Source organism: Dermacentor albipictus, chromosome 10 (genome assembly GCF_038994185.2).
Source record: "Dermacentor albipictus isolate Rhodes 1998 colony chromosome 10, USDA_Dalb.pri_finalv2, whole genome shotgun sequence".
Classification (NCBI taxonomy): Eukaryota; Metazoa; Arthropoda; class Arachnida; order Ixodida; family Ixodidae; genus Dermacentor; species Dermacentor albipictus.
Window position 1 is genome coordinate 62,702,904 of NC_091830.1, and position 15,816 is coordinate 62,718,719.

Consider the following 15,816-nt stretch of genomic DNA (forward strand, 5'->3'; position numbering starts at 1 on the left):
TACGTACCTGGTGGCCAAAAAAAGAGGTACACTAAAATAAGTAATACAAAAAATGAAAGAAAGGGAACCAATGCCACTGAATATGATGCGCTGTTGCTTTAAAAGATGTGCGTTGTTTGTAGATATCGATGTGCCGATTACGTGCGCAGGCTATATGTCGAAATTTACCTAAATTACCTGGAACGCACGTGTGTTCACTGGTACAACATTGCCGTCAACGCAGGCCTATACAGGGCGCTTCCCGTAACTTGAACCAAAGATAAAGAAAAAAAAAGCGTGGTTAACCGCAGCTGCATGAAACCAACGGTATATCGTTTGCCATTATGTGGCGCTCCTTGGAGTATTATTTATATCCTGCCTAATCAGTTAATTAACTAAGATCACAGATGCGACGGCTCTTTCTCTCCGTATGCCACTGCCAAAGTTGCCGACGCAATGTGGAGCCGATGCCTAGAGCCGCTCACTTCGCCAGGGTCTGCGCGCACGGTTCTTTGGCACGAATCGCGGTTGAGGGCGCTGCAATAACGACAGAGCACGAGCGAAGTCTCGTGGCGTTATTTCATGTTTCGCGAGCTTCCTTCAAACGCCAAAAAAAAAAAAAATCCACACGAAGCATGTACATTGCCACAAGAAATTGGATGGGTAATTTCTGAATTCCCCTCTGCAACGCAACGAAACGTACTTGACTATAAATTGAATTGTAAAAATCTTGCACAATTCAACTTAGTCAGTTAACTAATTAAGCGGAATAAAAAAGTACTCCAAGGTGTGCCACATGATGACGAACCATATGCCGTTGGTTTCATTCCGGTGCGATAACCACCCTTTTTAAATCCTTGGTTGAATAACGTGAAACACTCTGTATGAGTTGTCTGTTCCGTGACTAACTTACGTGCCTGCGCCGAACTGCGCTGAGGTAAGGCCAAGTTGGCTTTAAAATGCAGTTCACTGTAGAAGAAGAAGAAGCGCATCCATTAGGCGTGGCTGCGTGCAGCGACATGAAGAGAGGAAAGAAGAAGAACGCTCCAGCCACGTTCGGCACGTCGTTGGGGCCGTCCTCGTCGAAGCGAATACAACGGCTCCAGAAAGGCTCCGACAGGCGATAGGGACCTGAAAACGCCCGGACCCTTACTTGCGTCGACGCGGCAGAAAGTGCACTCACCATGGAGAAACAGGAGCTATTTACAACCCTGCGCACCGACATCGGCGAAGAAGGTAGACCTTACATGCTACGGGTATTAGGGTCGATGGACCATGGTCATCGCGAGCACGTCCCCTATGAAATCGGAACAAAATTGTTCCGCAGCTGCGTCGATTACACTTGCGCTTGTCAGGTTTTTCGCTCGAAAAGTGCCCGCTGTGCAGCCAACTACAGCGGCAGCTCTGTCTCCTTCCGGTATCATCATCAGCCTGATCACGCCCACTGCAGGGCAAAGGCCTCTCCCATACTTCTCCAACTAGCCCGGTCATGTACTAATTGTGGCCATGTTGTCCCTGCAAACTTCTTAATCTCATCCGCCCACCTAACTTTCTGCCCCCCCCCCCTGCTATGCTCCCTTGGAATCCAGTCCATAACCATTAATGACCATCGGTTATTGGTGACCATCGGTGACCATCGGTTATCGGATCATACCTTCCGGTATGATCCGACGCTAATAGGAAGCATTCAAAGCCAATCGCGGATCCAAGAAGTTGGCGAACAGTCGCATTACCATCCGGCAGCTCGGGCACAGAGTAGGCTGTCTACTAGCTATAGCGATTTACTGCACCGATTTACGGATTTACGGTGCAGTCCTGTTTCTGGGCCTGCCGCTTCGGTCCTATGGACAAGTGTGTCGGGCGCGGTGTCGCCGACATATCGTGTTGCAAATTCAGGCACCACTAATTGGTACTATACCGCATAACATGGTGAGAAAGTAGTACGGTACTTGTAGCTATAGCCCAGTGTTGTCTACTAGCTTGATAAAGCAAGCTGGCGTGTGAGCATCATTTGAGGCTTGCTTTGTATGCATTCTCAACCAACTCGAGTATGTGCCACGTGCATGCATTTTAACAGTAGTTTGAAGATGACGGTTTGAACAGTTTACAGTGTTTGAGTACCTTTAAGCCCCAATAATACTTTAAAAAATACTGTGTGGTATATTATTAGCACTTAACCGGGGCTTGGATACAACTGCTGCTTCTGCAGTGCTTTCGTGAAAGCAACTCTCCCAGTGAGAGTTATGTCCGGAGGTGAGGTGCATGCCATCTCGGCTGGTGACCTTGTTACTCGGTGAAGGAATTGATCAGTGACAATTGTTAAAGGGCCCCTGAAACGGTTCGGACAAATTTTGTAGGCGCGTAGGGTACAGCTTAAGTAGAACATTCGCACCACAATTTAAGTGAAGCGTTACGTATTAATGGAGCTGCAAGCGATTAGAAGTTACCCTCCTCCCTAGCTATGCTTTTCCTCCTCAACTCGCTCGCCGAGCGAGCGGCGCTAAGCTCCGCCTTCACTGGTTCAGCGTCACGATGCGACGTCACATCGCTTACTTCCGGTTGTTTAGGAGCACGCCCCCTCCCGCGCGAGACCTCTCCGCTAGCCGCTTGGCCGTCGACCGAGAGCTATCGAAGCAGCGTGCGTTGCGAGCATTCTGTCGTAGCGCCGAACGTGTCCGGTACTCCGCTAAAAACAGGCAAGCTGGTCATTTCGGCAAATGACTGGAGGCATAAACTCAAGCTGATGAAGGAACTTTACCGTAGACGTAGGTGAGCAGCCTGATCGGTCTGCACGGTCCAGACACTTGCTGGCGCAGCGCTTAACCAGTCAAACAAAGCGCTAATATTGCTCTAACCAAGTGTAAAGCATTTTAAACATTTATAAATCAACGTGTTGATGATTACACTCCTGCGAAAAATACACACCAGCAGCAAAGAATACACGTTGTTGTTGCTACTGTGTATGGTTGAGCTCTGTGCCACCAGGTGGCTGCACCGTGCAGACCGTTCACATTTGCCCTCCTGCTCATCTCGTGGCTCATCCCGGCACAGTCAAGCGGCCAGACCCTGTCCCCTTGCGCTTGCGTTTGCCCTAATACTGGACTCGCGGTTTGCAGGTCGCTAGGTTTGCAGTCCACAAGGCAACAAAGTCGAATCATAGTGCTCGCGAAAAGACTGAGACCGACTCTGACCACGGAGCTCTCGTCAAAATGGAGTACGTTGTAACACAAGCAGACGACACTTGCTGTGTGCCGGAAGTGCTGAAGTGTACTAAAAAACTATTCTTGTGTATTCTCTTTAAGTTATTTTCTTTTTACAAAAACAAAGTAACTAACATTCCAACTATTACGAGCATCATTTGTTCACCATAAAGTTGGAAAAATTATCGACCACGCGCCCTGGTCAGCCAATCAGATAGCTCGCCCATGTGACGTAATATGGGTTATTTGCATCATATGGGTAGGGGCGGCTTAAAATTCCGCCGAGCAGTGCGCTGCGATCGGCAGCGATGTGTATTTTTAAAACCTTATAATAAATTACACGCTTTACGCAGAGCACTTAGATGTATCAATTAATGATCAGAAGAACCTACTCTAAGGACTCAGTACGTTTGTAGAAAATCGCCAAAATCGTTTCAGGGTCCCTTTAAAATAAATTCCCGTGTTTTTCTTTTCAGGCGTCGAGAAGAAACTGGAGGAAGAGCGTCGAAAGCTTCGGCGAAAAAGGAGTAAGCAAAAGCAGAAGTTGAGCTCATGTGATCATGCATACGCAGCCATGTATTTTGACGCTTACGATATTTCGAAGGCGCGTGCTTCTAGACAAGACTAAGGTTTTTCACGAATGGAACTTACAGGGTTCTCTGTAGGAGACACGATGTCCACTCTATTATACGCGTGAGCATGCAGTAGGGAAACGTCGCGTTGCACTATCGCCATCTGACGAGAATACCCCAAGACAAGCATTTCCCTACGCCTGCAAAGAACGATAGGCGGCGCTAGAAGTGTGAGAAGTCGGGAATAAATGGGGAGTTTGGGAAATATAGGAAAATCAAGAGAGCCGGGACAGCGGGCACAATGTGCTCAATGCATATTTGCTTTGCACTTTGCAAGAGATCCTTTTTTTAATGTTGTATGCAGTAATTGTCGAGTAATGCAGCGATTGTCGCGAGCTATTCATGCATGAAATGCTAGCTGATGGCTGGGGCTAATTTGATCACTGCGGAGAAGACCAAGTTGCAGCAAGAGTGACGTCGGTGGGGTAAATTGTCTGGGCAGGGAAATAGAAAAATTTTAGCCTTTAGCGCAAAAAAGATGCAGGGACAGTGTAGAAAAACATGGACGACTATACTGTCCCTGTGTTTTTACTGTCCCAGTGTCTTTCGTGCGCCAAAGACTAAAATGAAATACCAATATGCCCACACTTACATTATTTCAACAAAGCAAGCTCTATCGCACATGGCACCCGACACAAATCGAAGTGCGTATTGGGCATTGAACCGGTCGGGTGCATCTTGCGCTATAGAGAGAGTGGCTTTCTGCGTTTAATTCTCCGGCAGTTCTACAAAAAATGCGCAAAACAGCTTTGCTTTCAAGCGAGCAATTGGCGGGTCCTGATTACCCTAATGGAGCCCAGTTCTCTACCCTACAGTACTGCCAGCCTTGAGTCCCAGGCTTTAAACAGAAATGGACAATCGAGAAGATCAGCAGTGAGAAAAAAAAAATAGATCGCATGCAGAAACTTAGTCGCGAAATGTCGAGAACTCCAAATATAGAGGACCGAATCAGTCTCTTCCTCTATTTTTTATTCGCCAAATAAGGTACGTAGAGGTACTTACAAACATACGTAGTAGCGTACGCGCCTTACTCTATTTTTACACATAGCCTACACAGGCTGAAACACTAGCCCCATTGCAGCACTAAAATTGAGATGCCCCTGTCTTCAGTCATCGACGCACGCGGCCTACCCGAACGCTCATTGTCATGCAAGTCTTCGCGGCTTTCTGCGAACTAACACCACCACCACCTCACACTTCTTAAGGCGAGACACCTTCCCGCACGCGTGGGCTGCATTTCCCTGTCGATTTCGGTGGGCGTTGGTCCCTCGGTCCATAGAAAACGAATCACACTTCGCGTGGACGTGTGAAGAACAACCGCCGTTTTCAACAACTGACAGCAGCGCCGTGCTATGGAGCTTCCCGCAGATAAGGCTGGGCCGCCCGAAGAAAGGTCAAACCGCTAGAAATGGATACGTTGACTTCGCGTTTACACCCGTAATTTGGCTGAAAAAAATAGGAGCAAAGACTTTCTCATTCGCCCGTAGATGTAAGGAATACCGAGGAGCACACAGGGCGCCACGCTAGCGGTGTGTCCCGTGGGCTTCTCGTTCTCGAATAAAAATAAAAATCCAGGAAACGAGCACACACTAAGCGACAAACATTTAAAGAAAAGGGATGTCTTCTTTCAAGAGCTAACTGCCGGAAAGAACATATCGGCAATTACCGCAATCAAAGAGGTCTCGAAACAAACTGAAATACGACTAGGATGCTCTTTTCTGTCGTCGCCGCACTTCAGTTTGTTTCGCGTCTTATGAAACCTTAACAAGTTACAACCGACTTGACCAGCGACAAGTGCTAATAATTAGCCCTATCGATTCTAGCTATACAATATATTCGAATTTCTTATTGATTGATAAAAGAAAAACGATTGTGAAAGTGTACGTTTGCCTTCCATCAAAATTCACTGACCTTGTAAAAGAATGAAAAATGGCGTTAGCCTTCAACAGGTCGAAAGCACTTAGGTTTGCGGGTTTCGTGTCTACCGCGCTACATAGTGTGTGATACAGATATGACTATATGATAGCACGTTAATTCTGGCTATATACATCGAATGCTCCCTTGCCAGGTGCTTGTAGTACTGCTGTAAAACTAACAAACGACGAGTCTATGAGGCTGATCCCCAGTGTGTCCGTTTAGTGTGTCGACGATACACAGCTGCTGTCGGGAATTCTCGCACACCATAGCACAGCCCCTATTTATACGGAGTAGTTACTGGACCGTTTTAGGAATGTAATGCGCTTTAGCTTCTGCAGCGCCATTCTTTTCTTCGGGGCCGTGCCAGAATAATGAGATACAATGAAAACAAGCGCGCACTGGGGTACAGGAGGAAAGGAGGAAAGCCCAGTTGTTTTAGTTTTCCGACTTCTAGAACACAGAACTTGTAATTTCGATTTCTCCAAAAAAGCTGCGGGTAATCTTAAACTTGAGGAATAAGCAACTTGAAATGACACATTGCTTTTTTATACAGCGTACATATTATTCAACCAAATGCAGAATATTTGAAAACATCCGGTTTGCAACTAGCAAGCAAGAATGGTATAGTTAGTGTATAATTTTTCTGCACTTTTACTGCGGAGTTATTTGCGATTTCTGCGGTGCATTTTGTGTGCGTTGGTCTCTGGTGGCGTTCTTGCATGGATAAACGGTGTCTTGAAAGCTGAATGTTTGTACTTCATAATTGTAGAACTTCAAATTGTATTGTATTACTCGTATTAATTGTATTGCAATTGTAATATTATTAATTGTATAACTTCAATTTGTATAACATAATTTGTATAACGATGTCTGAATATGGAAAGAGTTTTATCTTTTGGTATGCGTGGATTTCAGTGAGTGCTGATTATAACTCATATATATTATATAATTTGCTGACTGCTGCGTGAAGTTGCCAGTGCGCTGGCCTGCGGCCTTGTCAAGATGCAATGCGACAGCTTTTTCTGTAGGCCTGCGGCATCGTGTATTTCGGTGCAAATAAAGTTATTATTATTATTATTATTATTATCTCAATTTGTGTAAAGGTTGGCGCGTTTGCAGTAGCGTGTGACGTCATCGATATCTGTGGACCTCTAGACGTTCAACGCCAAACGCGAGCCCTTCTTTGCATGCGCTTGCCCGTGCAAACACAGGCCTGCCAGTGTTTCTGTGTCTTCAGCGCACGTGTGTCAGCTGTACAAAAAAAAGTGCGGAAGAGCTCTTGATGACCTCTCGCTACCTCGTAAATGAAATTTGATGCTTCTTACGAATGAGCGCTTATCTAGCGCCGAGCATGAGCGACTAATTTGAGGAAATCGCGTTGTAGCGTCGGAATTGAACGGTGGCGTCGGTACACCTTTCTTTACTGCATCTTTTGGTTTTTGTTTTTACTTCTCAAGGACGCGACAGTTCTTCGCAATTAAAGTGTAGCTACGAATCCATATCAACCCTGCCTCTAGTGGTCCTTTGGTACAGACGGCTGAAATAAGCAAATATTTGGCGTTCCGTGTCGTTCCTATTGCAGAGAGGCTTCGGGAACAGCTGCGCATGGAAATGGAGGCCCTTGGACTGCAAGTGCCACAAGAGGAGGACGCGACACAAACCAGTGGGTTCACGAATCTGCGCACAGCACAGATTACTTTTCGGAATGTGACTACGGAAGCCTGTTTATCATGAGCCTATATTATACAGTGCAGTGCAGGTAAAGGCCACCTGCCAGAAGCCCCCACTTGCCCCTTACCTATCGATTACGTGTTAATAAGCGTACTTTTAAGGGTTAATTACGGGTGACCTAACGTCCTTAGACACTTTGTGCATCGTCGCCCCAATATCTGAAGAAAACTAAAAAACGTATTCGATTTTCGAGTAGTTTCGTATAACTGGTGCGCATGTAACGAACGCGAGAAAAACAAGTTCGGCAGCATTGCAAACTCTTGGTAATGCAAGCATTGGTAATGCATTAAGTTATACGAACCCGAGCTCAGACTTTTTGCAAGACATAACTAGCCGCACTGCGAAGTACACGTGTGACAAGCCGTTGTTTGCGAGCTTCGGCCGCCTCTCTACGTCGCCTTCCCCCAATAAAAATGTTTATTCTCTCTCTCTCTACGTTGCCGTCTCGCATCGTCGCGTTGTCCTCTGCTGAGAGACAGTTACTGCGCTGCACTTTACGCCAACCTTTCCTTCCCATCATCAAGAATCTCCTTCTCTCTCTCTCTTTCGCATTTCGGCTTGTTTTCGACGCTTACCTGCGGCTTCGCGCGCTCGTACAGTGGGGTCAGACTCGCGCCAACGACGTTTCTTCGACTTTACCTTGCATCCTCTCGGCAGGGGATTGAAGCGTGCGCTGTTCTGTGTGTTGCATGGGTGATTTCAATGAATCTACGCACCGTTCGCTTCACATTGCTGAGCGCTTGTAGCCGGAGCGTTACGGGGCTATGAGCCATTGAGAAGATCACGTGCTTTTTTTTGTACCACTTGACCAGACACCGCGTTCCTTTGCGTTGTATGCGTGATTTCAATGAATGCATGTACTGTACGCTTCACTTTGCATAGTGTTTGTAGCCAGTGCAATGCAAGAGGGATGAGCCATTGCATATTTTGCTTGGCGCAGGGAGGTATGAGCCATTGCTCATGACGACAGTTTTTGTACCATTGGATAGGACGACGCTTTCTTTTTTTGAAGGCCATCGAGGGTATGAGCCACTTAAGGCTTTCGTCTTAAAGAAAAACTGCTTTTCTTTGCACAGACTCAGCAATAGAGATGCTAAATTGCCTGGCCGTTGTTGGCACGCCGTGGTTACATCCTGGATTTTCATCTCATTTGGCTCTGTTCGAAAGGCCCCTCATGGTTGCTTTTCGTAGTGTGCGACGACGTATGCCGAATTCGTGCGCCATATGCCAAATTGAGGTCTATTTTTCTTCTCGAAAGCTGGTGGCAAGATTACGCTTAACCCACTCTCATAGAGTTATGCATGCATCCTAGTTCATCTCATCGGTGAATATGCTACGCAGCCACTGCCCAGTTACAGTTGAGAGATCTTGAGGACATGGTGCCTTGCAGTGTACAAGGGGTACCGTGAAGTTATTTTGTACACTGCCTTCAAGAGATTCGAAAACTAACTCGATATTGATTACTTAGTATACTCATCCCACGCACCAACACAGGCGCATGAGGGGCTCCACGGATGTGGCTTATTCTTGCCGTCCATTTACGTGAAAATCTGCTTTAAAATTAAGGATATGCGTTTGGCTCGCGTTCAACTTGAGCACGCAAGCCGGTTGGGTCCCCTGATATAAAGCTCTCAACTAATTTATCTAGACTGTTGTGTCGTCACAGATGAAAAAATACCCGTGAAGTGTTTGTATAATACACCGCAACGAGAAGAAAATCGAGGGTGCAGCATCAACACGCAAACCCATCTGCCGGTGCTACATCGTCATCTCCATGTGTATATATAGCCAACGAAAAGTTGTTTTTACCATGTCGAACATGAAGAGACATTTACTTTGTCGACGTACACGAAGGTACTGCTTTCAGCATCTAACGTTTGCATTTTAAGAATGGGTACGTGTTCACGTCCATAACACACTGATATGCTATTAATTGGTAATAAGAAAATTGAGGTTAACAACTGCATAATATAGGTAAATGGGTAAGCAACCGATTTGAAAACTGATTGTGTCTTGGATTTATCCTCAGGTCTCGTGAGCTTGAAGTGACTTTGATGTAGGTTTGTGTGAAAAATCGACCACTAACAGTGGAGAAAAGTAGACGGGAGAGAAGGTGTCTGGGGTATTGTATTAAAGAAACCGTGCACACCTTTACAGGTGATACGTCTTGAAGTTTTACTAGAAACGCGGTGCCTTCGTGAGCGTCGGCAAGTACGGATTCAATCTGCCATGATATGCCAGTCTGTTCCAGTTTACAGTTTTCCGCAGTCCGACGTTTCTGCAGTTTAGAAAATTGTTAACTGGAACAACGTTGCATTCGCTTCTGATTTCGAGTGCTTAAGTGTATCGCAACATCTGCAAGGCACAGAATCACTCTAGCAAATGGCCATGCTTTAAATATTGGCTGGCTTCGATTCTGCAATGACAAAGCGATCCCTAAAGTCGATATTTAAAAGGCAATCCAAGAAAGTTCATGAGTAATCGCATCGCCGATAATGGTCCATTTTCTGCTTCGAAATGGTCCAACCTGTGCTTCGAAGTGAAATCCAATTATTAGAGTTAATGGGGCTACGAAGCACATCCTTAGCGGGGGCTCTGAATTAATTACGACCAAATATGGTAGCTTATTCAGCCGGTAATTTCAAGTTTATTTTGAAAACAAAATAGCAAGGAGTTGGGACACAATGCATAAGAACTAAGAAGCAGGCTACCTGTACACCCTCAGCACTGTTTTTTTCAGACTGAAGCGTGTACCATCCGCCGCGGAAGCTTAGTGGCTACCTCATTACGCTCGTGATCTTGAGGTCGGAGGCTCGATCACGGCTAATTAAGGAGGAGTTTTACCTTAAGGTGATAACTTAGACAAGTCCTAATGCTTTCGCCTTCAAATCATTTAAGAATACTTAAGTGACTGTCAATTTTTCTGCATTGCGCTTTATTGAAGTGCGATCACGGCCACCGTGATCGCGCTTCAATAAAGCGAAATGCAGAAAAACTGACAGCCACTTAAGGATGCTTAAATGATTTGAATGCTAAAAGATTAGGACTTGTCTAAGTTATCACCTTAAGTTCAAACTCCTCCTTAATTAACCTTGCTCTAACTTGTGCCAACCTTAATCCTTCTTAACCTACTTTCCTCCCGTTTAAGCAAATTTGGGCAGTGTGCCACGGCGTCCGTCTTGCGCCGAGGCTGTTGTGCGTGGGATTTCACAGTACGAGCTGCAGGAGGTTCAGTGCCGGCAGCGTGACGTTCTCACTTGGTCACGTGGGTTTTGGTACCACCTGATGATAACGGACTCCAGATTTTCCGCTTCAAATGGGGCATATAACGCTCGCGCATTAAAAAGGGCTCGCTTATTTAGATTGAACTGCTCGTTAAAGAACCCCAGGTGTTGAAAGGGGGATCTGGATCACTCCACCACGACGTGCCCCATGATGATATCGGGGTTACTGCGCCTGCAACCGCAGAATTCAAATTTAGCAGGCGCCAGCCAGCTCCAGGGAACGCAATCCTGCACTAAGTTTACGTACGTGAGCGTGTGCATTGCCGCCCTCATTGAAATGCACCCGCCGTGACTTGGAATCGAACCCAGGTCCTGGTGACAACTGCACAGAGGCTAGACCAGTAAATATGAGCAGTTTGTTTCGAATACCCCATTTTTTAACACCCCAAGATACTTTTTTCGCAGTGACGGGAGGTAACGTAGAACCCGGTTATAACGAACAGGCTTACGCTGTCAGTATAGTGTTCGATGCGTTCGGTAAGTTCATATGCCCTACTATAACGAAGGTAAACGAACTGCACTTGCAAGGGTTATCGGGCTATTGCTAGTTACCTTACATGCGTATCGGTCACAAAGTTTCGGGTGTTCAATGTAGAGAAGAATTAGCGTTTCGTATTATAAAAAAGTGCGTGTTTTTGAAGGTCTGAAGACCGCCCGTATTGTAGCAATAACTTCTATCTTTAAAGTGAATCGCTGAAATGCGAATTGCCAAAAAAAAAAGAAATAGGCGTGTATTTTTATTCTAAGATATACGACTTGCCATGACTATTTGGTTATTAGTTAGGGGTGTTCGAATAGTGAAATTTCCGAACCCATTTGAATGCGGAATGGAATGTCAAATGCTAGTTCAATTTTTAAACAAAGTGAAATGTAAAGTTTGTGTACAGTGAGCTTGGCGAAAACATTAGGAACACATTTACATCGTTTAATACGCGTAACGTGATTCGGAATCGGACGTACAGTCAACTGAGGGTTGTATATATGATAAGTAGGGACTTTCAGTTAGGTAGTGTGCTAATGACAATTACATAATACACTGTTCGAGAGCCTTGCGAGAGCTCACTTCAGTGGAATGCAAACTTGGCGACAGTGGCCACAGATTTTGCCTAATTTAAGACATGTTCGTTGGCTGCCTATATGCGGGATAGTCTTATTGGATGACTGCACATTAGTCAGCTGTTTTCTGTCCCATCTCTTCACTCAGAAACCGGTGCTTCTGCTCAACAACTCCCGACTCTCCCACAGCAGAACCATTTGGAACAGTTCTAGCTTGCATCGGCTTTTCCCTCTCAAGGCGCCATCAAGGGTTATATGTTACCTTTTATATTTGAACAGGAACGAATATTCAACTTTCGAATAGTGATTTCTCGATTCGATGATGAATGAAATAGCGAACGTTGTTTGAACAGTATTGGAAATTTTGAATATTCGCCGATCCCTAATATCTATAGGTTCGTTATGTTAAGAACTTTCTTTTGGCCGTGCCTAACATCACGTGACCGAAAAGAGATATGTTTGCCGACAGCCTTGGCATATATTTAATTGTTTCAGTACTTACAATATCAAACTTCAGTGTGCTCGTTTCTATGTTTCTTTTGCATCTTCATCGCAAAAACCACCACTGTTTGTTTTCAGGCAAGCGTCACACGCTTTCAAGCAGGACATCAAGGACAACCAAAAGTGGGTACCACTCAACGCAACTTGACGGAATCTAAGCAGGACAGCCTATAATTTGAAGATAAAACGGTTAAATGACATGTCATGTATGTTAATACTGACAGTGGGACGTCCCAAGGGCATTAACTCTGAATAGGATGCAGCGCTGAGATCGAGGCACGCTAATTCTTAACGTGAACCAGCGCCTCTACAGCGGGCGTGAGCTTGAAACAGGAAATGAGAGGCAGTTTTTTGCTAATGTCTATTTAATTCCACACTCGAGGAATCAAATTTAGTCGAGTAAATAGAATGCATGCACATTCGTAATTGGACGTAACGCGTCGTGTATGTTTGAATAGTGTTCTCCTGTTAGTTTACTATTCTTTGCAGGTGATATTTGCCCAGGCATTTTTGAAAATCGACCTGTGGTAGGGCTTGAAAATACTTAAATTGAGCTGATCGACGAAAAAAAAATCATATGAAAATGGTGCAGTTGGTTTTTATGAGTGGCCGCATAAGGACACGGCTTTTATTTTCAAAGAGCGCTTTTGAGTGTACATTGAGAGCGCTATTCGTGCCAAATAGGAATTTCAAAAAACGCTGCAGAATGCATCACACACTTGACAATAGCAGACCCTTCCGCGACGCGAACGAACTTAGCAACAAGGCTATGGCAGATGTACAATAAGAAAGAAAACTCACATTTTTAAGAAGATCACAGAGAATGACTGCCAATTTAAATTCCTTACACGCTCTTGGGTGTTAACGTTTCAGTTAGTGACATTCAAGTTGTGCATTGTGGCGCCCGTGAACACATTATGAGCGCAGTGCAGAAAATTGTTTGCAACTTTTTACTGAGATCACCTGTTGGCGTTGAAACAAACACACAGACTAACACGTTTAAAGCGCGAATGAAGACGGGACAAAAGGAGACGCAGACAAGCGCCTTTCCTTGTCTCTTGTCCAACCTTCGTTCGCGCTGTAAACCTATTAGACCATGGAACACAACTAGCCCAAACTGCTACCATTCTAAATACACAGAAATGCGACACAAAGAAATCTCACGTGCCTCCCCTCCTCTTCTGTTTGACCACTTCCTTATTTCTATGTAAAATGCAGTGCTTTTTTGCAGGAGTAAGTTGCCTAGCTTTGAAATGCCTTTGCGCCAGTTGTACACAACGACTAAGTAGGCTTATTCTGCTTATTCTCAGAGCATAAGCTTATTTGCGTAATGTATGCTACAAAACTCTTGAAAATGGTGTTAAGATGTGACGAGTGGTTACTCGCCCCACACGGAACTGCACCTTTGCCTTTGTCAATACGAAATTTAAGATCGAAATCAAAATTAGATTGGCAAGAGTCTAGGCAGTGATAGATGTTGTAAAACTTGAATAAATGAAGCACGTCAGCCTTTTTCAGCCTTCTCGAAGAAGCGCAGTTACTGGAAGTGGACGTGGAAAACTCCTAACCGATAAACATGAAACGAAATAGATTTCGTACTCCCTGCCAATACAGCATGATGCAGGATGGAGAAGTGTTAGTCAGGGCAAATGGCAGTCATCATAGGCTAGTGAAGTCTAGGATTGCTCGTTAGTTGAAGAGAGGAAGAGTAAAATTAGTCAAGAGGAAACGAGCCAACCTATAGGCAGTAAGGGTAAAAGCAGATTAATTGAGGCTGTTGATCGTAAACAAATATGTAGCTTTAGAACATGAAGATAAAGATAACATTTCAGAAGCAGCAATTGGAAGCGGGGAGTAAGGCACCAACGCAAGCCGTAGGTAAGCCACCCCAAGGAACAAATGACCTTATAATGAAACGACAAAGTATCAACGTGTCTACGTCATACGATTAAACAGAATTCTCTGAACTGTCAAAACTTAAAAACAAGATGAAAACAAAAGATATTCGAAATTAGGAGATAGGAAAGAGTGAGGAAGCACTAAAAAAAAACAGTGCAACACAGTCACAACAAATTTGGCACAGGACAGGGCAAGATGTAAGCAGCGAGAGATAAGCAGGATGATGTCATTAACAATTTAGTATATGTAGTAAGAGCAGCAGAAAAATTGTAAACTGACTAGATATGAAGTTAGAAGGGCCTTGCAAGACATATCCCGGAGAAAAGCTGCAGGAAATGGAATAAGAGTCGATTTAATAAAGGATAGAGGATATATTATGCTACAAAAGCTTGCGACCCTTCATACGCAATGCCTCACGACTTCAAATGTACCATAGATGTGCAAGAATGCCATTATAGTATTACATAAGAAGGAAGACGATAAAGTATCGCAGAAAAATGAGCTCATTAGTGTGCTTTCAGAGCATTGCACAAAATATTCACCAAAATAATGTCAAACAGAAGCACCGCAACCCATGACTTCCACGAATCAAGAGCGCTGGCTGGCTTCAGGAAAGGATATTCTACAGTGGGTCTCATACCTGTCACGTCTATCAGGTAATTGAGAAATCTGCGGAGTGCAATCAACCTCTCTTTATGACTTTCATAAATTATGGAAACGTGTTTGATTCCATGACATACCAGCAGTCGTGGAGGCAATGCGTGATCAATGAGTACAGGAGGCATACATGAATATCTTGGAAAATATCTACAGGTTCCACAGGTTCGTTGGTTCCCTACAAGGAAAGTACAGTTACATACCAAGAAAGGGGCCAGGCAAGGAGACTCAATCCCTCTAATGCTATTCACTGCGTTCTTTGAAGTACTGACGCTCACTGAGAAGGCTTAGGAGCGAGGATGAACGGTTGATATCTCAACAACTTTCGGTTGGCAGATGACATCGTCCTGTTTAGCAACACTGGGGATGAATTGCACCAAATGCTTAAGCACTTGAACTGAGAAAGTGTAAGAGAGTGTAAGCGAGAGTGTGTTGTGGAAGACAAATGTACTGAGAACAGAAATAATGTTCAACGGCTTGACAAGGGAACAGAAATCAAGGGGCAGCCAGATGAAGTAGCACACTGTTGTATTAAAGTTACACAAACAGAAATAAAGTGCATCAGAAATGCTGGTCTGTCTTTCAACAGGAGGACCTTTGTCATAGGCGGTTTTGTCATCCTAGACTGGTTAGCTTTGACGGGTTAGTACGGTGACGTCATGAGCGGTCGTTGCGGATTGTGGCTGGTTGTAAAGGAACAGACTCAAAAGGAAATGAACGCTGTTATTTGGCGTTTCTGGGTTTTAAACCCAGTACTCCCCGTTCTGTCTTTGCGGGTAGGACAGGGTTTGACGACGAGGGGAAGAGAGCGGGTGGGGAGGCGGTAGGAAAAGGGGGATACGGGAAAAGCTAGAAGCATCAAAGACAGCCGCCTTGGGGGTATGGGGGAAAGATGATGATATGTATCCTTCAGAGAACTTAAGGGAAACCGTATGTGTCCTAGGCGTCGTGCGTTTACAG

The 15,816-nt window shown here is 44.9% G+C and overlaps 1 protein-coding gene across 4 annotated transcripts in view; it reads left to right on the forward strand.

Annotated features, from left to right (window-relative positions):
- The first annotated feature begins 1,021 nt into the window (after nucleotides 1-1,021).
- Nucleotides 1,022-15,816, forward strand: part of LOC135904199 (membrane metallo-endopeptidase-like 1) — a 64,117-nt gene continuing 49,322 nt past the window's right edge. For all 4 annotated transcript variants that reach the window (XM_065434838.1, XM_065434839.1, XM_065434840.1 and 1 more), the window contains exons 1-4: nucleotides 1,022-1,215; nucleotides 3,656-3,706; nucleotides 7,311-7,391; nucleotides 12,379-12,423. In XM_065434838.1, coding sequence (XP_065290910.1) covers nucleotides 1,164-1,215; nucleotides 3,656-3,706; nucleotides 7,311-7,391; nucleotides 12,379-12,423 — 229 coding nt within the window. In that variant the 5' untranslated portion in view covers nucleotides 1,022-1,163. The remainder of the gene's footprint in view (nucleotides 1,216-3,655; nucleotides 3,707-7,310; nucleotides 7,392-12,378; nucleotides 12,424-15,816) is intronic.